The 27,035-nt window shown below is 44.0% G+C and overlaps 1 protein-coding gene across 5 annotated transcripts in view; it reads left to right on the plus strand.

Moving 5' to 3' along the window:
• The window catches only part of AUTS2 (activator of transcription and developmental regulator AUTS2), a 1,593,647-nt gene that overhangs the window by 664,855 nt on the left and 901,757 nt on the right, over positions 1-27,035 (plus strand). For all 5 annotated transcript variants that reach the window (XM_033921209.1, XM_033921212.1, XM_033921211.1 and 2 more), the window contains exon 3: positions 16,137-16,238. In XM_033921209.1, coding sequence (XP_033777100.1) covers positions 16,137-16,238 — 102 coding nt within the window. The remainder of the gene's footprint in view (positions 1-16,136; positions 16,239-27,035) is intronic.

Here is a 27,035-nt window from a genome sequence, read left to right on the forward strand (position 1 = left end):
CTTAACATCATTTATTTATTTATATACCACTTATATCCTAAGTGGTCTACATTCAGGTACTTTATCATATTTCCCTCTGTCCTGGTGAGCTCAAACTCTATCTAGTGTACCTGGGGCAATGATGGGATTAAATGATTTGTCCAGGGTCACAAGGAGCAGCGAGGGATTTAAACCCACAACATAAGGCTGTAGCTCTAGCCACTGCGCCACACACTCCCGTGAACCTCACTGCTGAAGTTGACCTAAAATTCTCCTCTTTCTGGGCCTGTGGTTATTTTAATTTACATATAGATGATCCAGCATGTCAAAAAGTTCAACAGACATTACAACAAATGGAAGACCAAGGTCTACACCAAACGGCGAAGGATATAACACACATTAAAGGACTTATTTGGATGTACCGTTTGACAGGGAAGAAGATTTAAGGGACTGTAATGCCACATCTACCTAATGAGAGATCTTGAGGGCCTGGGACTAATCTACCTCACAGATATTTTTAACAAATCATTACAGTCTGGAGAAATTCCACTTAAATGGAAACTGGCGGTCATCAAACCCGTTTTAAATAATAAAGGAAAAGCCCTAGAGCAGGGGTGTCCAATGTCGGTCCTCGAGGGCCGCAGTCCAGTCGGGTTTTCAGGATTTCCCTAATGAATATGCATTGAAAGCAGTGCATGCACATAGATCTCATGCATATTCATTGGGGAAATCCTGAAAACCCGACTGGACTGCGGCCCTCGAGGACCGACATTGGACACCCCTGCCCTAGAGGATCTCTCCAACTATAGGCCAATAGCTAACTAGTAGCTCTCTAACTATAGGCCAGTAGACAAAATGGCCTTCCATTAAGCATCAGATTTCATAGAAAACACGTCAAAACTGGACTAGGCCCAATCAGGGTTCAGAAGACACCTGAGTATAGAGACAGTATTAGTAGCAATATAGGACTTAGGGAAGATTCTCAATGTTGGCAGTAAAATCCAACGGGCCGCAATCACGGCTGCTAGTGTAACAATTTCAAAAAGGTGAATTATTCTTTAAAATCTGTGCATGCAAATTAGGTTGGCAGAGAGTCACAGAGGGTTGCAAAATTTCCATGCGCCGGTCAGTAGTTATAGGTACATGCACAGAATAAACATATAAATAAAACAATTTTTTTTTAAATTTAAGATCCCCAAATTGAAGATTGGTAGAAAGCCCATTCTGCTGCTGCCTTCAAGCAATCCCCTAAAACACCCCCAGCATCAGGAGAGATGCCCACTCCCTACTGCTGCCAAGCAACCCCCTCCCCCGACATCCCCCTGGCAGTGGGAGAAATGCCCACTCCCTCCTGCCGCCAAGCAACCCCATGACACCCCCCACACAGCAGGAGAGATACCCACTCCCTCCCACTGCAATGGAACCCCCCCAACACCTCCCTGGCAACGGGAAAAATGCCCACTCCCTCCCACTGCCAAGTAACTCCCATACAGCAGGAATGCCCACTCCCTCCCTTTGCAAAGCAACCCAACCCCCCCCAGGGCAGGAGGGATGCCCACTCCCGCTGCCGCCAACATATTCTCGATGACCCTTCGCCCCCTTACCTTGTTTATGAAGGTCAGCTGGAGGGATGCCTCCTACCTCTGGCCATCAGGTCCACCTCTTCAAAATGGTAGGTCTTCCCCTCCCTGGTCCATCCTGGGTTGCACCGGGGAGGGGCCCCCATAGGAGGGGCCTTAAGCAGCCTGGGCCAATCAGAGTCTTAGGCCTCTCCCCAGTGTTTAGGTACCAATTTATATAATTGTCCTGTAAGTGATTAGAAGAGAGGGTAAGAGAGGAAGGATGCTGGAGGATGAAAATTGATTGATTGAGGTCAACAAGAGGGATTGGTTTGACACAGGGGTGTGTGGGCCTAAATGTATACTCCTGAAACTCCACTGCAAAAAATCTCATCCATTGGCCTTCAGTCTCACTCATTTAAGGCAATAAATCTCACTCTTTGTGATGGTCCACACTTGAAATCTCTGCAGGGGATGTAAATGATGTTGTTACTTAAAGGTCAGTTCATTTCTATATATATTTTATGGATAGTCCATTGCTTTAAGATCTGTCTGCCTCTTCATTAAGGATGTCCTTTTGTTAGACTGAACACAGCAAACTGTTCTGGTGGAATTGCATTCTGACAAGGCAAATCCCATGCAGATAATGAGGTTGCCTGCCTATGAACAAATAAAACAAAATCTAGAGATTTGATATGAAATGGTTTATGTATTGTACTGTATGTCCTGTACAAGTTGCTTTCAGTATTTCAAAGATGAACAAGTCAATATTCATCCTGGAAAAAGATCAAGGTAAAAGAGAGACACCGAATTTCTTCACCCTGAGGGCAGCATTCTCAGTAAAGCCTTGCATTACATGTAATTTTCATCCCTGCAGCCAAGTTATGCTGAACCTCCTCTGTCCCCTCCCTCCAGAAAGCAGGTGTTCCTGTCCTCTGGGGGCAATGCAGAGGGTTATCTTACTGCTCTCTAATATGTTCAAGTGTTCTTTTCCATAAATTTAAATGTAATCTAGCATAGTAATCCCTTAATTCCCTGCGGTGCAAAAGCAGGGGAGATTTGGTGCTGCACCCTAGAAGGGATTAGAGAGGGCAAACAAGTGAATACTGTATTTCATTTCATGCAGAAGATCTGAACACAAACTTTTCTGATAAAAAGATGTGTGAAATGTGAGCGCTGGTAAAGTGATCTTGCCATCACTTGTAATATTTCTAGATAGTTTTTGAAAGCTAGTTTTGTTGTTTATGGATTTAGATACTGTGTGCATGCAACCAAACTTGGCAGGGGGTTATCTGCTTTCTCAGGAGTTACTTTTTGATCCACACTGTCTAGTCTTCTTTGAGCTCAAGGTCTCAGACTGATTCTCTCTCGCTCTCAAAAAACACCAACACACAGGTCAATATTGAAATTCTGTAGTCAGCATTTGTTTCAAACACCAGCTGTGCCATTTAAATAGGCCTCACTATCTTCAAACAGCAGTGCTGACTATACATAGACTGTGCTGACAGCTGCGCTATATACAGTAGATAGCGGTGATATTCATATGATACCCATTTATAAATCCATATATTCATCTACTTTCCATATGAGTGATTTATGGTAGGAAAACATTTTTACTGTGAAAACAGAGAAGGCTACAATTCCAGAGTGTCTGCCTGTGGCCTTAGCTACACTCAGAGGGGTACCATGGGTCTCCAGCATCTGCGTACCAATGTTTACATGTACTTCATTCCCAGGAGGTCAAATCCTAACTGAGAGCAGGAGAACATAACTGGCCATGCAGTACACACAGTCCCCCTGATACTCAGCCAGGAATGGTCAGCATTTTTTAAAACCCTAACCGTTGCCAGATAAATTAGCCCTCGATATTTACTTCAGTGCCATGTTTGAGCTCCAGTATTGAATATTGGGGATTAAATGTAGGCAGGCTGGGCACCTGAGCTTATGTGGGCCTGGTCGATATTCAGCTGGAGCCTGCATAACAGATCCCCCAAGTCCCTCTTTCCCTGCCCCTCCGTTCAACTCAAAGCAATAAGCCCCCCCCCCTCAGAATGCCCCCTCCCACGCCCCAGCTGTCCAGATAGGTTCTCCCAGTACTACACCAAGTACTGCAATACCATTTTGGAAGCTCAGACCAAATGACCAAATGTATTCCACTCATTAACAAAAGTGGAAAGAAGAGCAAACAGCTTGGTATTATGCAAGCAACACTAAGGGAGAAATTCTAAAACTGGTGCCTTAACTTAGGCATTTGTAGACGCCCTACTGGCGCCTAAGTAAGTTGTAGAACGCTGTTAGAAATTACAAAAAAAAAAAATGGCGAGGTTGAAGTGCCTCCTGGTGCCTAAATAGAAGGTGCTGGAATTGCGCCTACATAGGCGCTTTAGGCTACCAAATGCCAAAGTAGGTATGGTCAACACTGGAAGTGGCATTAGGCGGCCTAAAGCGCCTATATAGGCACGACTCACACAGAGATAGGTGCTGGAAATGTAGGCCTGAAAAAACCCTGGCCTGCATTTTCGGCGACTCTCTTTCCCATAGGCGTGGTTTTGAAACTGGCACCGATGCATGATGGAAACACAATCGGTGGTCACAGATATCGACACCAGTTACAGAATCAGGCACTACACGTCAGTTAAAAAAACTGTGCTTAAATTTTTTAGGCATCGCTGGACATCCATAATTAGAACACACTATTAAAAACTGATTAATAAAATTAAAAAAATTGCTTAGTGTTGCTTGCAGAACGCCTAAGTCCTAGCGCCTACCAGCATCTAACACTTAACCTGAAAAATAGGCTTGGTTAGGGGCGGAGAATAGGCCTAATACACCAGGGCTTACCAGAAGAATGCCTAGTGATGCCTAAGCACCACTAATTGTGATTCTGTAAAGAACTTTAGATCTGTAGCTGTCGCACTTGTTCTCTTTTATTAGCTTTAGGTATATTGCTGTTTTGGGGCTCATTATAATAATTGTTATGCTATTTATAAGAAGGGTTTATGCTGTTTGAATTATATGATGTAGTGCTACTGTTGTATATAGCAAAAAAATAACCCGGAAATGTGAAAAATCAATAATGTTATAGCAAACACTTTCACTAGAAATATGAATAGGATGTCATGAAAAGTTAGTGCTGCTATAGTTCCAATTAAAGGGAGTTTCAAATCACTGGAGGAAAAAGCCTCAGATTGGAACCCTTCCACCACCACAATGGTGGTCCAAGGTGGTCGGGCGAGCACCTCACTGGCAAAAAACCTCCAGACCAGCTCCCGACAATAGTGAACTTAAAGCAGGACTATGGTGTAAAGATAGAGGAAAATTTCCACTTATCAATTGGTTGATCGGTACACCGACGATGGCCAGCGTTTCACATCTCTGCAATCCTCTATCTTTACACCATAGTCCTGCTTTAAGTTCACTATTGTCGGGAGCTGGTCTGGAGGTTTTTTGCCAGTGAGGTGCTCGCCCGACCACCTTGGACCACCATTGTGGTGGTGGAAGGGTTCCAATCTGAGGCTTTTTCCTCCAGTGATTTGAAACTCCCTTTAATTGGAACTATAGCAGCACTAACTTTTCATGACATCCTATTCATATTTCTAGTGTAAGTGTTTGCTATAATAATAATAATAGTGCTACTGTTGTATGACATCTTTGCTACAAGTCTGATGAGTAGGGATTTCTTTGTCTTCAGGTTTGTATTATTTCACAATGTGCCTGGTAGAGGAGAGATTTTTGTTGCTATTGATCAGATGGCATGAGAATTAAGTTTTTGGGTATTTTGTATGGTAACTTTTAGTAAGTAATGTGCTACCTTGTTTCCCCAAAAATAAGACCTACCCCGAAAATAAGCCCTAGTTGAAGCACTGTATTTGCTGGCAACACTGCTTCTCCCCACTTCCCCTCTGCCGCGCAGACGAACCCCTGCTGACCTTTCCATCTCTCCCTCCCATCCGAACCCCACTGACCGTGAGACCAATATACCTTCTTCCAAACAACATCATTGGCAGCAATTTAAACAAGCTGCTTCGTGGCCTTCTCCTGCCGGGGCATTCTTCTGCTTCATCACTGATGATGTCATCAGCAACGTGGCACACTGAACTCCCCGGTGGGAGAAGGCTGCCAAGCAGCCTGTTAGATTGCTGCTAACACTGCCGTTTCCCCATATACATCATTTCTCTTTCCCTCTCATGCCACACACCTATGTCCAACAATTCTCTGTTCCTTTTCCCTTCCCCAACAGAAGGATTTATTTCTCTCCCTTCCCACTACTCTACCTATGCAGCATCTCAATTTTCCTCCTTTCCTAACCCCCCCACCCATATATTTGTCCTTCTCAACACTCTCCCAGTATGTGCCGCATTTGTTTTCCCAACCTCCTGAGCATCTGTCCTCCCTGCCTTCCCAACTCCCTACCCCCTGCACCCAGTCTCTCCATGCCAGGCTCTGCACCCAGCCTCCTTCCCCCCGCCAAGCTCTGCACCCAGCCCCCTTCCCTCCCCCCATCAGATTCAGCACCCAGTCCCCTTCCCTCCCCCCCTGTCAGGCACTGCACCCAGCCCCCTTCCCTCCCCTCTTTCATACACTGCACCCAGCCCCCTCCCTGCCCACCTACTTCGCTGCTAACCCGGTGGGTGGTGGCAGCAGCAGCAGGATGCGTTGTCTTCTGCCACTCAGTGGCAACGAGCACGAGCATGCTTTGGCCCTCCTGCTTGGCGCTGAGCAGCTTTTTGACTGGCTCCCGCAAATTTTCGCTGAGCAGCAGACGAAAACGCATCCCTCGACTGCTAGCTCCCACCAGGTTAACAGTGAGCAGGAGCACGGAAAGCCTGCTCCTGCCCGCTGAACCTCACCAGGGCTAAAGTTTGGGGGAGGCCACAGCCCCTGTGGCCATCCCCGTTCCGATGCTTATTTGTTCAAGTTCAGATATAAAACCAAGGGTAAATCTAAGCAGTTTACAATAAAAGTTTAAAATAAATAAATATAGAAATTAAATAGTGTAGGGAACATAAAATACAGTCAAACAATCAAACCAACTAGGAAATATGAGGAGAGGTTGGAGTCAGTAGGTTACAATAAACAAAAAAAAGGTTGGAGAAAGGGAACAAATGAACATTATGGTAAGAGTAGTGGTTAGAGCAGTAGGCAGTAATCCCACTATTGTTGCTTGTAATCTTGAGAAAGTCACTTAACCCTTCATTGCCTGAGGTACAAATTTAGATTGTGAGCTTTCTTGGGACAGAAAGGGCCTGATTCTATATAAAGCACCTAGAGGCCCCTAACTTGTAGGCATTGCTCCACATGGTTATCAATCAACCGCCAGGCATCCTTAATAGAATTGCCTAGGTATGCTTAAGCATTGCTAAGCATCCTTATGATAGCTGCCGGTATATTAGGCTAGGGTTTTCCTGGCCCAATTTACTGGTGCCTAACTATAATGCCTATTCTTCACCCCCTAACCATGCCTACTTTTCAGGTAGGTGTCGGGGGGTGCCTCGACTTACACGTTGCTAGGCGGCACATAGATATCCATACATAATCTAAATTGATCGTTAAAATATATTTTTTTAATGGCATGGTCAATTATCACGCCATTTAAACCAATTAGAAACAATTAAGTTGCACGTAGAACTAAGGCATCCGCCTCAGAAAACTGGGACTGTTCACCCTCGAAAAGAGAAGACTGCGAGGAGATTTGTTAGAGACTTTTAAAATATTAAAAGGATTTGATCAAATTGACCAGGAAACAGCATTACTGACATTTTCAGAGGTGACGCGGACAAGAGGTCGTAGCCTGAAACTGAGCGGCAGCAGGTTCAGGACAAATGTCGGGAAGTTCTGTTTCACACAACGAGTGGTGGGTGCTTGGAATGCTCTCCCGGAGGAGGTGGTGGCAGAGACTAGTGTTCTGGGTTTCAAGCGCAAGTTGGATTCATACCTTCTTGCAAATCACATCGGGGGATACGGGAAATCCGGGTCTCCAATAAGGAGCACCTAACTGGGCCTCCGCGTGTGCGGATCGCCGGACTAGATGGACCTAGGTCTGATCCGGCGAAGGCGTTTCTTATGTTCTTATGTTTATAGAATCAGACCCAAAATGCGTGGCGGGGCATAATCAAAAGAAACCTCTAAGTCCGATTTGGATGTATTGTGCTAGACGCTCAAAGTCGGCAGTGGAAAAATGTCCATTCTTGAAAAATACATCTAGAATATATATACAGTGGAACCTCAGTTTGCGAGTAACGCGGTTTGCGAGTGTTTTGCAAGACGAGCAAAACATTCAGCAAACTTTTGTCTCGCCAACCAAGCACTGCCCCGATAAACGAGGACTTACAGCTTCAGGAAGCGCCGCTTCAGGGGATTTCTCTTCCGTCCGCCGGCCAGCCTTCCACATGTTGGAGAGCCTCTATCTGAGCCCACGCAGCCGACTGCCGTCCCACCTGCACATTGCGTATGATCACGCACAACGTCAATCATTGATGTGCGTGATCATACGGAACGTGCAGGTGGGACGGCACTCGGCTGCGTGGGCTCAGATAGAGGCTCTCCAACATGCGGAAGGCACTCGGCGTAGAAGGTTGACCGGCGGACAGAAGAGAAATCCCCCTGAAGCGGTGCTGTGTGGGCTCAGGGGTTCTTCAGTGGCTGGCGGACAGACGATGCATCCCCCCCGAAGCGGCACTGCGAGGTTCTTCAGCGGTTGGCGGACGGAGGAGGCGTTAACTAGAGACCCGACACCCGACAGGTACAGACCACTGGGCCACCCCTCGTCACTTCCTCGGCACCTTTTGGATTCTGGAACGAATTGTCAGCGTTGCCATTATGGCCTATGGGGAAAGTTGCTTTGATATACGAGTACTTTGGATTACGATCATACTTCTGGAATGAAATATATATATATATATATATAGTTTTTTCAAAACTCGCCCAGACCGCCAGTGTGTCTATCTTTATACTACATTTTTGACCAAAATTCATCTAAGTCCCAAATACCCAGAACAAGACCATTTGGACATGGGAGGGGCCAGCATTTTCATGGACTGGCCACCCAGACATGGCAACAGAGCAGTGGGACACACACTGCTGTGAACTTTGCAAAACGGGTGCCACATAAACATCTTACCAGAACTCCCTTATAGGATATGGTGAGCCCCTTCCCCCCACTATACTCACCTGTCTGCAACCCCAATAATAATAATAATAACTTTATTTTTATATACTGCAGTACCTTAACAGTTAAAAATGGTTTACAGCAAAAAGAAACTGCAAACATACAGCGAAGTTATATCAGACATATTTTGGTAGATACATCATCAAAGTCATGTAATTAAACAAATATATCAAATAAGTAAGTTTTTATGGCTGCAGGTGCCACCTATATGGCAGTCCAGTAGGGTTTTGGGTTTGTTTTTTTTGTGAACTCACATTTTCCACCATGAATGTAGTGGTTAGAGTGGCTTATGGGCCTGGGTCCTCCTCTCTATGATTCACTAGCCCACCCCCTAGGCTACTTAAGACACCTGTATGCAGCTCTACTAGGCTTTTCTATAGCGGGTGTTGATGTTCCGGAGACAGATATGTACGTTTTTATTCTGATATTTATGGCAGTGTGAGGGGGTCAGTGATCACTGGGGGAGTGTGTATGGGTCTTTACATTGTCTCTACTGTGATTATCTGGTCACTTTGGATACCTTTTTGGTACTTTACCTGCTTTTACATCATCTAACTCGCAATGTATACGTTTTGTCCAGGAAGTCTTGTGAAACATTCGATTATCCCTGCAGGACGACTAAATCTAGGTCAGTCCACACCCCGCCCAAATACCACCCTAACCACTCCTCCAGATATGCCCCTTTTAGCTCTGGGCGCACAGCGGCATTCAGAGGTCAAAAAAGTCCCTGGATACATCCAGAAAGTCGGTTTGATTATCAGCACTTGGACGACCTGTCTTTTAGGTTGTCCAAGTGCCGGACTGGGCGGGTTTTTAGATGTGTTTCAGATTCGATTATGAATGTAACACGCCTAGAGTTAACTACTGAATAAGGCATGATCTAAATCCAAATAAATAAAACTGTTGTGCTTTATTTTGGTAGCTTTTCATCCATATAACAAAGATAGGGAGCCTTCTTTTTACAATAGGTCCGTTAACACTTTCTTATTTTACTGGGCTATGTTGACCTTTCAGGTGGGACATGCCTTATCTAACTGAGAACAATTTTACCACTTTTATTTGAAACAAGATGCCCATTTGGAATCACAGCAATTGCTGGCTAGTTTCATTTCCCCCCCTGGTTTGACAGATTGTACAATCGCACACCAGCGTCTTTTCTTTTATAGCATCTATTGATGAAATAATTAGACTACTGAGACCCCTGGAGAACCCAGCTCAATAACTCCATAACTCTGCATGTCCCCTTTAGCGTTTTTTAGTTCTGTATGTTGTTCTCACCAAGCTCGATAGCTCTGCAGTTTGCCATGACCATGTCTTGCTTATCACATTTACTGGCTCCACGGACAAGCAGCTCAGCACCTTTGACCTTATTCTCATTCTTCTCTCCCCCTCCCCCCCAAAAAGAACAAGATCAAGAAAGAGGAGTGAAATTAGAGCAATTAATGAAATGGCTGTGCATGAAAACCTACTAGAGTGAGGTAATGTTTTATAATTAAGGAGCAGCCTTTAACTCTCTTTTATTTAACTCCTCCTGGTATGCCGCCATAGTAGAATTTTCTGGAGTTGACTTTTGGTTTATTGTTGCACACATGCCATTTATTCCACTTATTCTCCGATCTGGGTCCAGCAGCGAAATAATTGCACGTCATAGCTGCATTTCTAGCCTTTAGGGAAATTGGCCTTATAAAACCTGAAAAACACTTATCTGAATAACAGTATCTGCTGGACATGGGCTGTCTGGAATCTTATCCTGAGAGCATCAAAATTCATTCAGTTGTCTATATTGTTCTCCCAGGGGAGCTCAGAATGGTTTACATGAATTTATTCAGGGACTCAAGCATTTTTCCCTGTCTGTCTTGGTGGGCTCCCAATCTATCTAATGTACCCGGGGCAATAGAGGGATTAAGTGACTTGCCCAGGGTCACAAGGAGCAGCGTCAGTTTGAACCCACAACCTCAGGGTGTTGAGGCTGTAGCTTTAACCACTGCACCACTCTCAAAATCAAAATGTAGTAGAAGTGAGCCAAATGTAGGACAATGAAGCCATTGTGACATCACTGATGAAGTTGGCTCTTAGGCATTGGTGGAATGAGGCATTATGACATCACAATACCTGCTCTGGTCATTGGATTGTCTTTTCAAAAACTTCAGTTTTTTGACACAGGGGTATTTGAGGTCTTTTTTTCTTCATTACATAAGTAGATATTATTAACTGTGTTGTATTTTGGGGTTGTTTTCTAGTGTGGTAACACAGTTTGCTTCCATTTTTTTGTGACAATAAAATTATCAACATACTGGAGTTGTCAAACGTTTACCTGTCCTTTGGCATGTGCGGGACACAGACTGCAGTCTGCCAGTTTTTACTACAGTTGGCCAATTTTCCATTTTCCGAATTAATGGCCATCATCTAGTGTTGTCATTGCTAATACCAAAATTAGCCTGGGAGCCCTTGTTGTTGTTAGGTGCCATCAGCTCGTTCTTGAATCCTAGCAACTTGATGAATTGTGGATCTGAAAAGAACTCGGTTTTGTGCTAGTCCAGAAAGGTCCTCCAGCATGGTTATTTTCAACATGTCTAGCTATCTGATTTGCAGGTCGCCCTCTTTGCCTGGTGCCTTCGATCTTTCCAAACATGATGTCCTTCTCCAGTGATCTTCTGATGGTGTGACCAAAATAAAACAGTCGTAACTTCATAATTTGGGCTTCGAGTGAAATAGCCGGTTTTATCTCTTCCAGAATTGATTTGTTAGTTCTTCTGGTGGTTCACGGCACACCTTACTGTTACCTATTTTACAGTAGAGTGGTTGTGCTAACTGATTTGCAATGTTACATCCACTCTTCATCCTCGAACAATTGTAAACATTGAGCTTTTACCACGGGACAATTTGGCGTGCCCCACAGTAAGCTTAGTGACAGGAGTCTTTAAAGATTAGCACTTTGGGAGAAAATCAGAAAGATCCATTAGATAAATATAAAGGTCGACTGTTCCTAATTCTGACAGGTACTGCTGTACAGTTGATCATGCGTAACTGGAAAAATTGGGACCATCTTAACTTTACATTCTGGTGGGCAAATTTATGCTTGATATACAGATATGAAAAAATGATTGCAGAATCGTTAGGGAATATAAAAATTTTCAAGCTAATATGGGGTCCATTGATGTCTTTTGTTGATCTATTGTAGATTTGATTTTTATTGATATATTATGTGCACATCCATGGGGGGGGGAGGGAGGGTGGATTTATTTTTAAATGATTCTCTGAATTCTTGTAAAATTAATGTATTGGTTTATTTATTAGTGCTTATTATCTCTTATGGATAGGAAATGTATATCATAATGAGCTTTTCGAAGATTTGATTATTAAATTAAAAATTTATAATAGTTATGGGATAGGGTGGGGGGAGGGATATAGATTGATTTGTTTCTTGAAAGAGTATTAAGTGATGTCTTAAATATAAAATGTATGTAATTTGTATTGCACTTATTGAAAATATTGAAAATGAATAAAGAATTAAAATAAAAAAGAAGGATTCTTAGACAGAGACTGTTAGAAAACCAAGTCAATAGTGTAAAACAGTGATTCTTAACTTTTTTGAGTCACAGATCCCCTTTAAGAATCCGATGAAAGCTATGGACCCCCTCCCCAGAAATATTCACATAAACACAACTTTGCGTGCAATGAATATAATGTAGTTTATTTATTGAGATTTGATTGTCTCGTACATATATGACATACACAAAGGGCTCCTTTTACTAAGGTGCGTTAGGGCCTTAAAGCACGGAATAGTGTGCGCTAAATTGCCCCCCGCGCTAGACCTTAACGCCAGCATCGAGCTGGCGTTATTCTAGAAGTGTACCGCACGGTGTAGCACATGGTAATTTCGTGAGTGCGCTAAAAACACTAGCGCACCTTAGTAAAAGGAGTCCAAAGTATTATTAAACTTTCAAGTAAACAATCAAAAAATAATGGCCCCTCAACAGATCTACTACTCCTACGTTTTCTGCTACCATTACTACCTCATCTACTCTCTCGTTATTTGCAAGAAAAATCAACAGTATCGGGCTCTATATTGAATATAAATGTTAATTTTTATCTGACACCTCACGGTCCCCCTGAAACCCATCCATGGACCCCAGATTAAGAACCTTTCGTATAAAGCAAAAAAGTGCAAGCAAGAAGAAATTACTTTTTTCTCCTATTTTTGTATTTCAAAGTCCTAAGGTTTCCTTTATTGAGTTAGCATCAGCAATGCAGTCACAACAAATATATTCTTTTCTATAAGTATTTTCATCTGTTTGGCTGTTTAAACTCAGCTTTAAAAATTGCCTCTTGGGATTGGGGGGGGGAGGGACCTAATATATTTTGAGCTTTTCCATCCTCAGAGAACTTGTGATAACGTTTTCCCAACAAGGTACAAGAATGAGCCAGTGAAAGTTGATCTATTTTCTTTAAGGCTGTTAAATTTTTAACCAGGAGTCATACCATTACAATGAACCTTGTCCATGGATCAGAAGCTTGAATTATATATGTCTGAAAGCTTAAACCTGGTGAATTACTTATGCACACATGAAAAGATCCATTAGATCTGACTGATAAAGGCCAACTTTCTGAATTACCTGAGATAAAGGGGGATAGGACTTGTACAGTTTATTGCCTTTTCACAGTTATACATTCAAAGCAGTTTATATATATATATATACAGGTGCTTAATTTGTACCTGGGGCAATGGAGGATCAAGTAAGCAGGAGCAGTACTGAGATTTAATCCCACATCCCCTAGGTGCAGATGCAGCTTTTCTACCACTAGGCCACTCCTTACCTCAGTGGGATCATGCCTGGTCTATTGTAGCCAAAGCATCAATACTTTATTCATATTATAGCTTCGAAACATAAAACTGCAGCTCGTTTAGGCCTAAAATTGTTTTCAGCCATCTGAGTCTTCCATTTGCGTTTTGATTTATAAAAACTCTGAAGAGCCTTAAGAGTTGGACGTTGCTTCTGAGCCAAGCGTTGAGCCGCAGCGATGCATAGTTATTGCCTGAATCTCTTTGCTGCGTGGTTGAGAGGTTTGGTATATAAAGTTTAAGTGGAGGGCCTCTGTAATTATTAGCCACAATGGTAGAGAGTTTTACATAAGGGCTTTTAGATAGACGTTTACCACTCAGGAACATAAATGGGACAAGGCTTATATACAGCAGGCAATTAGATAACTCAGGCAGGTTGTAGTTATAATGCAGATTTATTATGTACAAGGCTTTTTAATTCTGTAATTTAGTCCAGGTTCTCAGCATAAAGTAATTTAACACTTTATGGTCAGTTTTCAGCGCCGTTGTTTTTCAGATTTCTAGCAATCTCTCCAGGTAAGTCTGCTGAAAATCTATTTTTGGACTTTAAACAGATATCTGCTTTAAGTTTATTTATTTTAGTATGGCCTACGTGGTTTATATTCAGATACTCAAGCATTTTTCCTTATCTGTCCTGAAGGGCTCACACGGGACAATGGGGGACAAATTAAGTGACTTGCCCAGGGTCACAAGGAACAGCATGGGATTTGAATCCACAACCTCAGGGTGCTGAGGCTTTAGCTCCGACCACTGTGCCACAGAACGTCTAAGTCCGTTTTCGTCCAAGTCGCAAGTCGTCCAAAGTAAAAAAAATAGCTTAGGACACATTTTTGAAAAATACGTCCAAATTTTTTTTTCGTTTCGAAAATCATCTAACTATTCATCCTGCTGATCTGATCATCCAAGCTGCTAAATCGTCCATCTTTATACCACATTTTCATCCAACTTTTCTTCTAAGTCAAAAACGCCTAGAACAAACCCTGTTGGATATGGGAGGGGTCTGCAAAGTTATGGACTGAACACCCAGACATGGCACCTAAATAGTGGGGTACCTTACAGGGCACTGCTGTGAACTTCACAAAAAAAGATGCCATATCTTCATCTCACTACAGATCCCTTATAGGGCATGGTGAGCCCCCCAAACTACCTCCAGAATCCCCTAGACCAGTGTTCTTCAACCACTGGTTCATGGACCAGTGCCGGTCCATAGAAATTTCCTGCCGGTCCACAGGGCCAGCACGTGCATCAGGCCCAAAACAGTGTTCTTCAACCGCCAGTCCACGGCGTTATCTTCGAGCCAGCTCCCTCTTCCTAACTGATTCAGTGCACAAAGCCACGGGCAGTGGCTCCTTCAGGGATCCTGTGCCTGAACCGGAAGCCTTCTCTATGACGTTGCAACGTCAGAGGGAAGGCTTCCAGATGAGGCACGGGACGTGTAAGGTGCAATTAGTATTATTATGGGGGCGGGGTCTTGGGATGGAGATTGGGTAGAGATGGGTGGGGTCTGGCCCACAACTTAGCCCCGTGTTCTTCAACCGCTGGTCCATAGGTGTAAAAAGGTTGAAAAACACCGCCCTAGACCCACTTATCTACCACCCCAATAGCCCTTATGGCTGCAGGAGTCACTTATAGTTTCAAGTTTTATTATAAATTTGATTTATCGCTTATTCAAAATTCAATAAAATCACAAAATTTTAGGGGGTATCAAAACAAATGAAAAACTAAACCTTGCAGAACATATTAAAGACTAACCTTACAAACATTTAAAACTAGTAAAAAAGGGTTTTGGGGGTGTTTAGGGGAGTGCACATGTTTCAATATCAATGCAGTGATTACAGGGGCTTATGGGCATGGGTCCATCTCTCTATGGGTCCCTAACCCATCCCCAAGACGGTTTAAGATGCCTCTGTGCAGCACGATTAGGCTTTCCTATGCCAGGCTGCCAGGTGATGATGATCTGAAGGCACAATTTTCAAGATGTGATTAATATTTTTATGGGTGGGGGATCGGTGATCACTGGGGTAGTGTGTGGGGGTCTGTATTATGTCTTTGCAGTGCTATCTGGTGACTTTAGGTGGGTTTTTGTGACTTAGATCATGTTTTAAATGGTCTAAGTCACAATGTCCAAGTTCTGTCGATCCTGGGCTGTTTAACTTTCGGTTATATATGCTGTACGTCCTGTCCAACTCCCGCCCTCTACACTCCTCCTGAAACGCCCCGTTTAGCGATGGTCGTTCAGCAGCACTTTGAAGGCCTAGGTCGTTTAGAAATACGTCCAAAACCCGTTTTTATTATCAGCACTTGGACGTATTTGGATAATGTTCGTCCAAGGGCCGACTTAGGCTGGTTTTTGGATGTTTTTCTCTTTCGATTATAAGCCCCATAGGATCTCTAAAGGAGAGGAAGAGAAATGGATGGACAAACTGGATAGCCCATGTGGGTTTATATGAGCAGTCATTTTCCAGGTTTCTGTGATGTTAATGCATTGGTGCCATTATCTATCATAGTCATTTTCCAACTTTTAATAGCCTATGAATTAGGAGGATAAAATGTTGATATGTCTCATTTTTCTTCTCCTTTTCTTCAGGCCAAGCCAGGTCAGAACAGTTGCAGAGACAGTGACAGTGAAAGTGCCAGTGAAGGATCAAAAACATCTCATCAAAATTTTTTCTGTGAAAGACTATGCGATGTAAGTAATCATTCTTCTCTTGACTCAGTCCTTTTAGGTTCAAAGATTTTGTGAAAATGTGACGGTATAAGCCTCAAATTAGCTATGGTAATTATTAGGGTTGCACATCGATTAATCGCGATTAAAATTTTGAATCGCATAAAATTTTGAATCGCAAATTTCCTTCTATATTCATACAGTGACAAATATAGACAGCAGAAATAAATTCTCAGAACCGACATGCGTTAATTACTAAAATGAAAATAAATCATTTTTCTTATCTTTGTTGCTTGATGATTTTATTTTTCTAATCATTTTGTTCCATCTTTAAAATCACCAGGCAATCAAAGGTAAGAAAAATGATTTTCATTTTAGTAATTAAAACGTGTCGGTTATGATAATTTACTTCTGCTGTCTATATTTGCCACTGTACAAATTTAAAGGAAATGTGAGGGGAGGACGTTTTGTGATTAAAGGGTCCTTTTATTAAGGCTTGCTAACTGCTTTAGCACGCGCTAAATTCTAAGGCATCCATTATATTCTATGGGTGCCTTAGCATTGAACATGCCTTAATAAATGGACCCCCTAAAATTTGTAATTGCAATTAATCACGATTAATCAATGTGCAGCCCTAGTAATTATATAAAAGATTGTAATTATATAAAAAATTATGTAAGATAGTAATTATATAAAAAAATTAAGATTGATACTTTTGAAAAATGATTTTATAAATAAACAGTGGGCATGCTTGTTTATTTAGGCTTACTATACCAGCTTTCAAGAAAGGGTTTGCAAAATTAAGGAAAAGAACTCCAACAGCTTGACAAAATTAAAATAGCAAGTAGAGAGTTAGGATAGCAGGGCAGGTTGAGGCGGAGACCCTCACTTCCCAAAGAGCAGAGCTGCCCAAGTCTGGTCCTCGAGATCGACTGGCAGGCTAGGTTTTCTGGATATCCGCAATGAATATGCATGAGAGAGATTTGCCTGCACTGCCTTCTTGGTATGCAAATCTGTCTCAACATAAGAAATGCCTTCACCGGATTAGATCATAGGTCCATCTAGTCCGGCGACCCGCACATGCGGAGGCTACGTAGGTGTTCCCTGATGAAGACCTTGTTTACTTGTATCCCTCAATGTGATTTGCAAGAAGGTGTGCATCCAACTTGCCCTTGAATCCTAGAATGGTGGTCTCTGTCACAACGTCCTCCGGGAGAGCATTCCAAGCGACCACCACTCGCTGTGTGAAACAGAACTTCCTGACATTTGTCCTGGGCCTGTTGCCCCTCAGTTTCAGTCCATGACCTCTTGTCCGAGTCACATTTGACAATGTGAATAACGATGTTTCTTGCTCTATTTTATCGAATCCTTTTAGTATTTTAAAAGTCTCTATCATATCCCCTCGCAGTCTTCTCTTCTCGAGGGTGAACAATCCCAGTTTTCCGAGGCGTTCTTTGTAGCTCAAATTCTCCATGCCTTTTACTAGCTTCATGGCTTGCCTCTGTACCCTCTCTAGCAGGGTTATATCCTTCTTTAGGTAGGGAGACCAGTGTTGGACACAGTATTCCAAGTGTGGTCTGACCATTGCTCTATAAAGTAGCATTATGACGTCCGCCAATCTACTCGTGATGCCCTTCTTTATCATGCCCAACATCCTGTTTGCTTTCTTTGCCGCTGCTGCGCATTGAGCCGATAACTTCAGGGTCCTGTCTATCAGTACCCCCAGGTCCCTTTCTTGTTCACTCTTGCCCAATGTTACACCTAACATTTTATATTCATGTTCCTTGTTTTTCCTGCCCAGGTGCATCACTTTGCATTTTTCTATATTAAACTTCATCTGCCACTTTTCCGCCCATTTCTCTAGCTGGTTCAAATCTCTCTGGAGTTCTTCTCTGTCCTTTTGTGACCCAATTGCCCGACATAGTTTTGTGTCATCTGCAAACTTGATTATATTACTTGTTGTTTCCTCTTCCAGGTCATTTATGAAGATATTGAATAAGATGGGCCCAAGAACCGAGCCCTGGGGCACACCGCTTGTCACCTTCTCCCAGTCCGAGAACTTCCCATTTATGCCCACCCTCTGCAATCTGTTCTCCAGCCATTTGCCTATCCATCTAAGTATATCCCCTTCTATTCCATGGCTTTGTAGTTTCCTCAGAAGCCTTGCGTGTGGAACCTTGTCGAACGCTTTCTGGAAGTCCAAGTATATTATATCCACTGGGTCTCTGCTATCGATTTGTTTATTCACCTTCTCAAAAAACTAAAGTAAATTTGTCAAACATGACTTCCCCTTCCTGAAGCCGTGTTGACTGGCTCTCATCAGGTTGTGATTTTCTAGGTTTTGCACTATGCTATCCTTGATTAGTGCTTCTACCATCTTCCCAGGAACCGACGTAAGACTCACGGGTCTATAGTTGCCCGATTCTCCTCTCGATCTTTTTTTGAAGATTGGTATGACATTCGCTATCTTCCAGTCGTCTGGTATTCGCCCGGTTCTAATTGATAAATTAGCTAGGGATTGTAATAACTCTCCGATTTCTACCTCAAGCATGTTCATTGTGGATATCCAGAAAACCTGGCCTGCCAGTAGATCTTGAGGTCCGGACTTGGGCAGCCCTGCCATAGAGTCTAGGAAATATGAAATACTAGGGAGACTACGGGCTCCTTTTACTAAGCTGTGGTAGCGATTTTAGCTTGCGCTAACCCCTGCACTACGTGGAAAAACTAACGCCAGCTAGAGTAGCTTAGTTAAAGGAGCCCTACAAGTAGATGAGTTTTTAAGAATGGTTTTGAACTTGATGTTGGGTGCCTTTAATCAGAAGGGGAGAAGATGTTGGAATCTAGAGTGTTGGTTCCAGAAAATAGAATTCAGAATGTCTGGTTGTATTCAGACAGACACAAAATACAGTGGGAATAGCTAACTTAGAGGGACAGAACATCTGTGGAGAACTTATACACTTCTCCCTCCCTATTCACTGTGATAGGGGATTAACAGAACCGCAAATACAGAAAAACCGCAAATAACTTTTTCATACGTTATTCACTATTTTCTATTAAAAACCATCCCTGGAGAAGCGGAGACTGAGAGGGGACATGATAGAAACCTATAAAATCATGAAAGGCATAGAGAAGGTGGAGAGGGACAGATTTTTTAGACTAGCAGGGACAACTAAAACAAGAGGTCATTCAGAAAAACTGAGAGGAGACAGATTCATAACAAATGCAAGGAGGTTCTTCTTCACTCAGAGGGTGGTGGACACCTGGAACGCGCTTCCCGGAGAGGTGATAGGACAGAGTACAATTCTGGGGTTCAAAAAGGGACTGGATGACTTCCTGGAAGCGAAAGGGATAACAGGGTACAGATAGAGATTTACCTTACAGGACATTGAGTGAACAGGGTATGGGTATTTTAAGTTAGGTAGGGAACACTTTCAGGTCATGGACCTGGGGGGCCGCCGCGGGAGCGGACTGCCGGGCACGATGGACCCCTGGTCTGACCCGGCAGAGGCAACGCTTATATAGTGAAACCACGAATAACATGGTAGGAGGCCTGGTCTATTCCTGAAGGAGAGGCAAAACACGGAGAAGAAAGTGCTGGGAATCAGCGATTTTCTCTGTAATTGCTTGGAATCAGCGATTTCTCTAAGCAAGCTGACATAATGTGGGGAGAGGAGCCAGCAAGCTAAAAACCGTGAATAATCGAAACCGCGAATACGGAGAAAGAAGTGTAAGGACTAGTAAGAGCCTGTGTAAAGAGCCCTGTGAGATAAAGTCATAAATTTTGAACTTAATCCTGAACTGGACAGGAAGCCGGTGGTGGTGGAATAGCAATAAGGAGACATGATTAAATTTTCATACACAGAGGTTATGAAGATCGTGGGCACTTAGGTAGAACATGGATGAGTTACAGTAGATATGACATGGAGAAAGAGAAGAGATAAATGGATGCCTAGCAGTGGCTGACCAATCCGACAAATACAAACAATAATATCAAAATGGCAGAGAAGCATAATAAATTCATTGAAATAATAAACATGTGAGAAAACACTGTTGTGTTAGGGAATTTTAATCTTCACTATGATAAGATGGGGTTTGATGCCTATGTGACTGATTTTGATTTACTGATGCCTGCTTTAGTTAGTATTGGATGTAATATGTGGGTGGCCATATATTAGATTAATTTTTTTGTGCAGAAAAGGCATTTTTTTAATATCAGTTTAGAACAGTGGTCTCAAACTCAAACCCTTTGCAGGACCACATTTTGGATTTGTAGGTACTTGGAGGGCTGCAGAAAAAAATAGTTAACATCTTATTAAAGAAATGACAAGATTTATAAACTATAAAGAGTTTTACCTCATGCAAAATTGTCATTTCTTTAATAAGACATTAACTATTTTGGCCCTCACAGTTAAAATTTAACATCTTTTCTTTCTCAGAACTGACACATTTCAATCACTATATTGAAAATAAAATCATTTTCCCTACCTTTGTTGTCTGGTGACTTTATTTTTCTATGTTTTTAACTATGTTTCCAGGGCCTTCTTGTCCATTGACTGTTTTTCTCTCCATCTTCACTTTCTGCCTTGCATCCATCTTTCAAAATAGAACAAAACACAGAAGACCCCTCCCCTTTCCCTGTTCTCCCTTCCCTGCTCTCTTTGTCCAGCAGTACTCCTTCTCCTTTCCTTCCTCCCCTCCTCCCCTTGTGCACCAGTATTTTGCAGCCACGGTCTGTATGCAATCTCACACACTGGGCAGGAAGAGAGGCTCCGGCACCAGCGTCAGCTGACTTGCAACTTCCTGCAGCCGTCGCATATGCCAGGACTCCTGCCTTTGCGTATCTGCTAGATAAGAGTTTTTGTGTGATTGGTGGAAAAGCACAATCAGAATTTTTCCCCTTGACTAGCGGGGTGCATCATGGTTCTTCCCTATCGGCTACGTTATTTACTTTCCCCCCCCTTTATAAAACTGTAGCGCAGCGGTAACAGCTACAAATCTCATAGGAATTATATGAGCATTGGAGCTGCTACCACCGCGACCAGTGCTAAACATGATAGCATGGTTGTATAAAAAGAGGGTTTCATTGATTTATTGCACCAGTCGGTAAATTGCTCTCTGGTCACAGAGTGCAATATCATAGAAACATAGAAACATGATGGTAGATAATGGCCTAATGGCCCATCTAGTCTGCCCATCTGCAGTAACCATTATCGCTTTCTCTCTCTGAGAGAGCCCATGTGCCTGTCCTAGGACCTCTTGAATTCAGACACAGTCTCTGTCTCCACCACTCCTTTCTGGAGACTGTTCTATGCCCTTTCTGTAAAAAAAGTATTTCCTTTGATTACTCTGGAGCCTATCACCTCTTAACTTCATCCTTTGCCCTCTCATTCCAGAGCTTCCTTTGAAATGAAAGAGACTCGACTCAAGTGCATTTACGCCACATAGGTATTTAAATCGGTGTCAGGTCAAAAGCGCACCGGGACAAAGGCGCGCCCAGACAATTGAGCGCAGCGCGTCCCGCCGCACCACTCTAAATTACTGTTTTTAGTGCTCCGACGGGGGTGTGTGTGTGGGGGAATCCCCCCACTTTACTTAATAGATATTGCGCCGCGTTGTGGGGGGTGTGGGGGATTGTAACCCCCACATTTTACTGAAAACTTCACTTTTTCCCCGTTTTTAGGGAAAAAGTTCAGTTTACAGTAAAATGTGGAGGGTTACAACCCCCCCAAGCCCCCCATAACGCTGGCGTTGATTCGATTCAGCCTATTGAATTGGTTTTTTCAATTCGATTTTCCTGCCCAGTTGGGTGATTTTTTTCAAAACTCCTGGTGGGTTTTATAGCTTTTTCACCCCCTTTGGCTTCTCCTAACCATACTAGCGCTATGGTGTAAATAAAATAAAGAAACAAAAATGACTTTTCCTCTCTCTGTTAAATCCTAGCTCACGTTTGCAGTCCAACACCAGCTCTGGCAGGATACACATTTCAAAACTGACATATTATAATCACAAAACAGAAAATAAAATTAATTTTTCTACCTTTTGTTGTCTGGTTATATTTCAAATCTTGTTGGTCCAAGGCTCTGGTTTTCTTCTGATAACTTGCTTGCCAGGGTCTCCTTCTTTCTTCTTTCTGCATGCTAACCATCCATCTGCCAACTCTGTCCTTCCTTTCCATTTCCCTTCCCTCCCCAGGAAGTCTGGTATCTTTCTTTTTTTCATCTCCCTCCACAGATCCACCTTTTCTTAACTACCCTTTCATCCAGCATCTCTCCTTCCTTCCCCACCACCCCAGAGTCCACCATCTCTCCCTTTCTTTTCCCAATTACCCTCCTATCCAGTATCTCTATCACTCCTCCACACCATCCCTTGTGTCCAATTTCCCTCCCTTTCTGTTCCTTCCCTCCCTAAATCCCATGGTCCATCATCTCTCTCCCTTTCCTCTATTTTCAGACCCATTATTTCTTCCTCCCCCCCCCAAAGTTTGGCATATGCACGTCTCTTTGAACACCCCCTTCCCTCTGTGTACTTCTAAACCAAGTTCCCCCCCAAAGGCCTGTCCCCCCTTAAAGGCCTGCACCCCCCTTGAAGGCCTGTCCCACCCCCTTGTAGGCCTGTCCCCCCCTTGAAGGCCTGCCTGCCTGTCTCCCCCTTATAGGCCTGTCCCCCCCTTGTAGGCCTGCCTGCCTGTCCCCCCTTGTAGGCCTGCCTGCCTGTCCCCCCCTTGAAGGCCTGCACCCCCTTGAAGGTCTGCACCCCCCCAAAGGCCTGCACCCCCCCTTGAAGGCCTGTTCCACCCCCTTGTAGGCCTGTCCCCCCCTTGAAGGCCTGCACCCCCTTGAAGGCCTGCACCCCCCGAAGGCCTGCACCCCCCCTGAGAGCCTGTCCCCCCTTGAAGGCCTGTCCCACCCCCTTGTAGGCCTGTCCCACCCCCTTGTAGGCCTGTCCCACCCCCTTGTAGACCTGTCCCCCCCTTGAAGGCCTGCCTGCCTCCCCTTGAAGGCCTGTCCCTCCCCCTTGAAGGTCTGCACACCCCCCCGAAGGCCTGTCCCCCCCTTGAAGGCCTGCCTCCCCCCTTGAAGGCCTGCCTGCCCCCCCCCTTGAAGGCCTGTCGCCCCTTGAAGGCCTGCCTGCCTGCCTGCCTGCCTGTCACCCCCCTCCCCCTTGAAAGCCTGCCTGCCTGCCCGCCCGCCCCACCTCGAAGGACCGCTCGCCCCCCTGACCTCCCCGCACCACCTATGAAGCAGCACTACCTATGCTCCCGGCCTTGCTGTTCAGTCCCCCCACCACCACCCCCGAAGGACCGTTCGCCCCACTGACCTTCCTGCATCACCTATGAAGCAGCCGCAGCAGGATCTTGACGCAATCCCTGCGCTGCTTAGGCGCTGCTTCCTGCGCTGCGGTCCCGCCCTTCCTCTGACGTCAGAGGAGGGGAGGGACCGCGGTGCAGGAAGCAGCGCCCAAGCAGTTCAGGGATCGCTGACGCTGTGGGCTGCTTCACAGATGGTGCAGGAAGGTCAGTGGGGCGAGCGGTCCTTCGGGGGTGGGGGGGGACTGAACGGCAAGGCCGGGAGCACCCCCTCAGGGCTGACACCTGGGGCGGACTGCCCCTCCTGCCCCCCCCCCCTTGGTACGCCACTGCTCGCACCTACGAAGATGTGTAGGGCATCTACAGATGGAAACCACGCCCTCTATCCTGGGTCCAAGTTTCACTGTGCAGACTACAGCTTTACTGAACAGTTTTACCATAGATTTTTATTGGAACTTCCTCAGGTTTTGTATTGAAAAACAGAGACTCTTCATGGCCATGCACTGCAGAACTCACTGCATTAGATTGGCACTTCTCTGAGAATCCCTTTCAGTTAACTCTTACTTCTGTAACCTTAGTGTTATCAGCCAGACTCTGTAGTTCTTTGAACAACTTTCTTTAATAACTTGAAGTAAAGAATAAATGCTTACAATTTGAAGATTTCAAGGCAGTCCAACTTTATGTACAGAATCTTCTTACTCTACCAGCACAACCTATCCAAAGGAAAGCTGGAAGTTGTGTCCACACACCTTGTGGCGAATAACACTGGGCTCCAGACTTCGATATGGAATCTAAACTGTATTGGGCTAGCGGAAATAAAGGGTAAAAACCTGGTGAAAGGACAAAGCTAGACCCAAGTTTTCATGCAGCTATGTGGTCTAACAAAATGGATACTGTTCTCTCCCAGAATCTAAAGAAGGACAGGCTTATGCTCTCCAGGTGCAGCTGGGGTCTCTAGGAGAAGCAAAGCTTTCTGGGGGGTTTAAGTCCACAGAGCACACTTTACTTACACATCTAAGAATAAATACATGTACTTGATTTATACAAGATCTAAGAAAATGCCCCCATAAAATGGGGGCAGAACACCCACAACACGCTTTGGATGTCCATAAGCGTCTCTATGCATCTTCTTAAGCGCACAACATACACCTACAATGTAGGTGTGCTTCCTTACCTTCAATTTTTTTTTTTTTTAATGTGCATCCTGATTGGCTGTGAGACAGCGCTGGGGCGCCTGCCACCACCTACAATTGGTGAGCCTGTTTGGAGAATCAGCCCCATACTGTATAAATTCCCTGCAGGCAAGGCTAGATGTCAGAGTAATGATCTATATGCAGTGCATTCAGTTTTTCACTTTGTCACCTTCCTTCCAAAAATACAAATGATATTGCAATATCATTTGTATTTTTGGAAGGAAGGTGTAGATGGAATGGCCAGGGCTAATCCGTGTAGGCACAATGCAGTGAAACAGCACTGCATTAGCAGTGAATTGATACTGGCACACTGTACAGAGAAGACAGATGGTAGAAGAGGATTGTGCACTGGTAACATGGAAAAAAAGTATGGAATTAATAGATAGATCCTCTGTTTACTGCCACTGGAGACTGAACTCAACTAGGGAAGTTTTGCATAGCGAAGGCCCTTCTGATGTGCTTTTGTTCCTTCTCTTCCAGGGTGGCTGTAAACCACTGGAAGGCATCAAAATGCCAATCTGCATTTCTGGGAAACCTCACAGCTTATGTAGAGCCTTTTATTTATTTATTTTTGTTTTCTGCCACTGGATGCTTAAACGCTTTGGAGCTTTATGTTAATTCCACAGCAGTGCAATCAAATTTGTGTCGTAATTAAAGCTGTCAGTTGGAAGGCAAGCCAATCGCCGAGAAAACACAGCATAACAAATGAAGTGAAATGATTCTGCGTGTAGCTATATTATGCTTCGCTGGGCATGAAATTAAATAAGTAATTTGATGTTGACATCGGAAATTGAAATGATACCCACTGTTCCCTCATTCAAGCAGGCCTGCTTAAACAATAGGCAGAGAAAACATGCACAGCTAAAGGACTTTTTCCCGCCCAGCCTACCCAACAATATACAATAGAACGCGTTCTATTTTTAAAGCTCCCGCTGTCTGCAAAAATCATGCTTTTCAGGCCTGTATTCTGTTATCCAGAAATATATGTATATTATTTGAGATTTGGCTCAATGTAGGCGCCATTGGCCAGCACCTCGGCTTTCATATTGGACATTTTGTATGCAGGTGCTGCCCTGACAGATCAGTAGCATTGTTCTCCTATTTTTCAGCCAGTCTGGCAGTGGAGAGCCCAGCAGAAGAGAAGCCAAGAGGCCCTTTAAGCACAGAATTTCATACAAGGATATCCACCAATCGGCTTTCCTCAGAGAAAGGTCTGGGAGTGCAGAGGAAGCAGCAGGTGCTATCTACTCAGTAGAAAGTGGATGGCACATGAATACATAGCAGACTGTCATTAGGGTATAGTTAAGGGGCCTTCATTTTCAGTTTTAAAGTGGTTTATTTTCCCTGGGAATGTAGTACTGTGTTCAATACTGGTCACCGTACCTCAAGAAGGACATGGCGATACTCGAGGGAGTGCAGAGGAGGGCGACTAAACTAATAAATGGTATGGAAAATTTTTCATACGCTGACAGGTTAAAAATGCTGGGGCTGTTCTCCCTGGAGAAGAGGAGACTTAGAGGGGACATGATAGAAACCTTCAAAATCCTTAAGGGCATAGAGAGAGTAAATAAGGACAGATTCTTCAAACTGAGGGGAGCCACAAGCACTAGGGGTCACTCGGAGAAATTGAAAGGGGACAGGTTTAGAACAAATGCTAGAAAATTCTTTTTTACGCAGAGGGTGGTGGACACATGGAACGCGCTTCCGGAGGAAGTGATAGGCCAGAACTCTGTACAGGGGTTCAAGAAGGGTTTGGATAGGTTCCTGGAGGATAAAGGGATAGAGGGGTACAGATAGAACTTGAGGTAGGTTATAAAAGTGGTCAGAAACCACTTCACAGGTCGCAGACCTGATGGGCCGCCGCGGGAGCGGACCGCTGGGCGAGATGGACCTCGGTCTGACCCAGTGGAGGCAACTTCTTATGTTCTTATGGTGTTTATTACAAGAATAGGACGGGAGGAAACGGAGAAGATGAAAATGAAACCGAAAATGAAGGACCCTATGAATAGTGTATATTTATGATATTGCATGTCCGATTGACAATAAAATGGGGTAGCACCTGAGTACACAGAGAACCAGCTTCAAGGTGCTGCTTTTTCAAAGGAGCAATGTGACCCTCCTGGGTGAGTGGCTAACAGCTATGAGAGGCCTTGTTTATTCTCACTTTTTCTAGCCTCAACTGCTCACTCCTCATTTGCCAGTGCTCTGCTGTCTTACTCATCTCTGTCCCCTTGTCCGAGTTCCCACCTCTTATTCATTTTCTTTTACAGTGTCTGCCAAATTTTGGCCGATTCTTTCAGCTCTTACAGACTTTGTCCCCTG

The sequence above is a fragment of the Geotrypetes seraphini genome, chromosome 15 (genome assembly GCF_902459505.1).
Source record: "Geotrypetes seraphini chromosome 15, aGeoSer1.1, whole genome shotgun sequence".
NCBI lineage: Eukaryota > Metazoa > Chordata > Amphibia > Gymnophiona > Dermophiidae > Geotrypetes > Geotrypetes seraphini.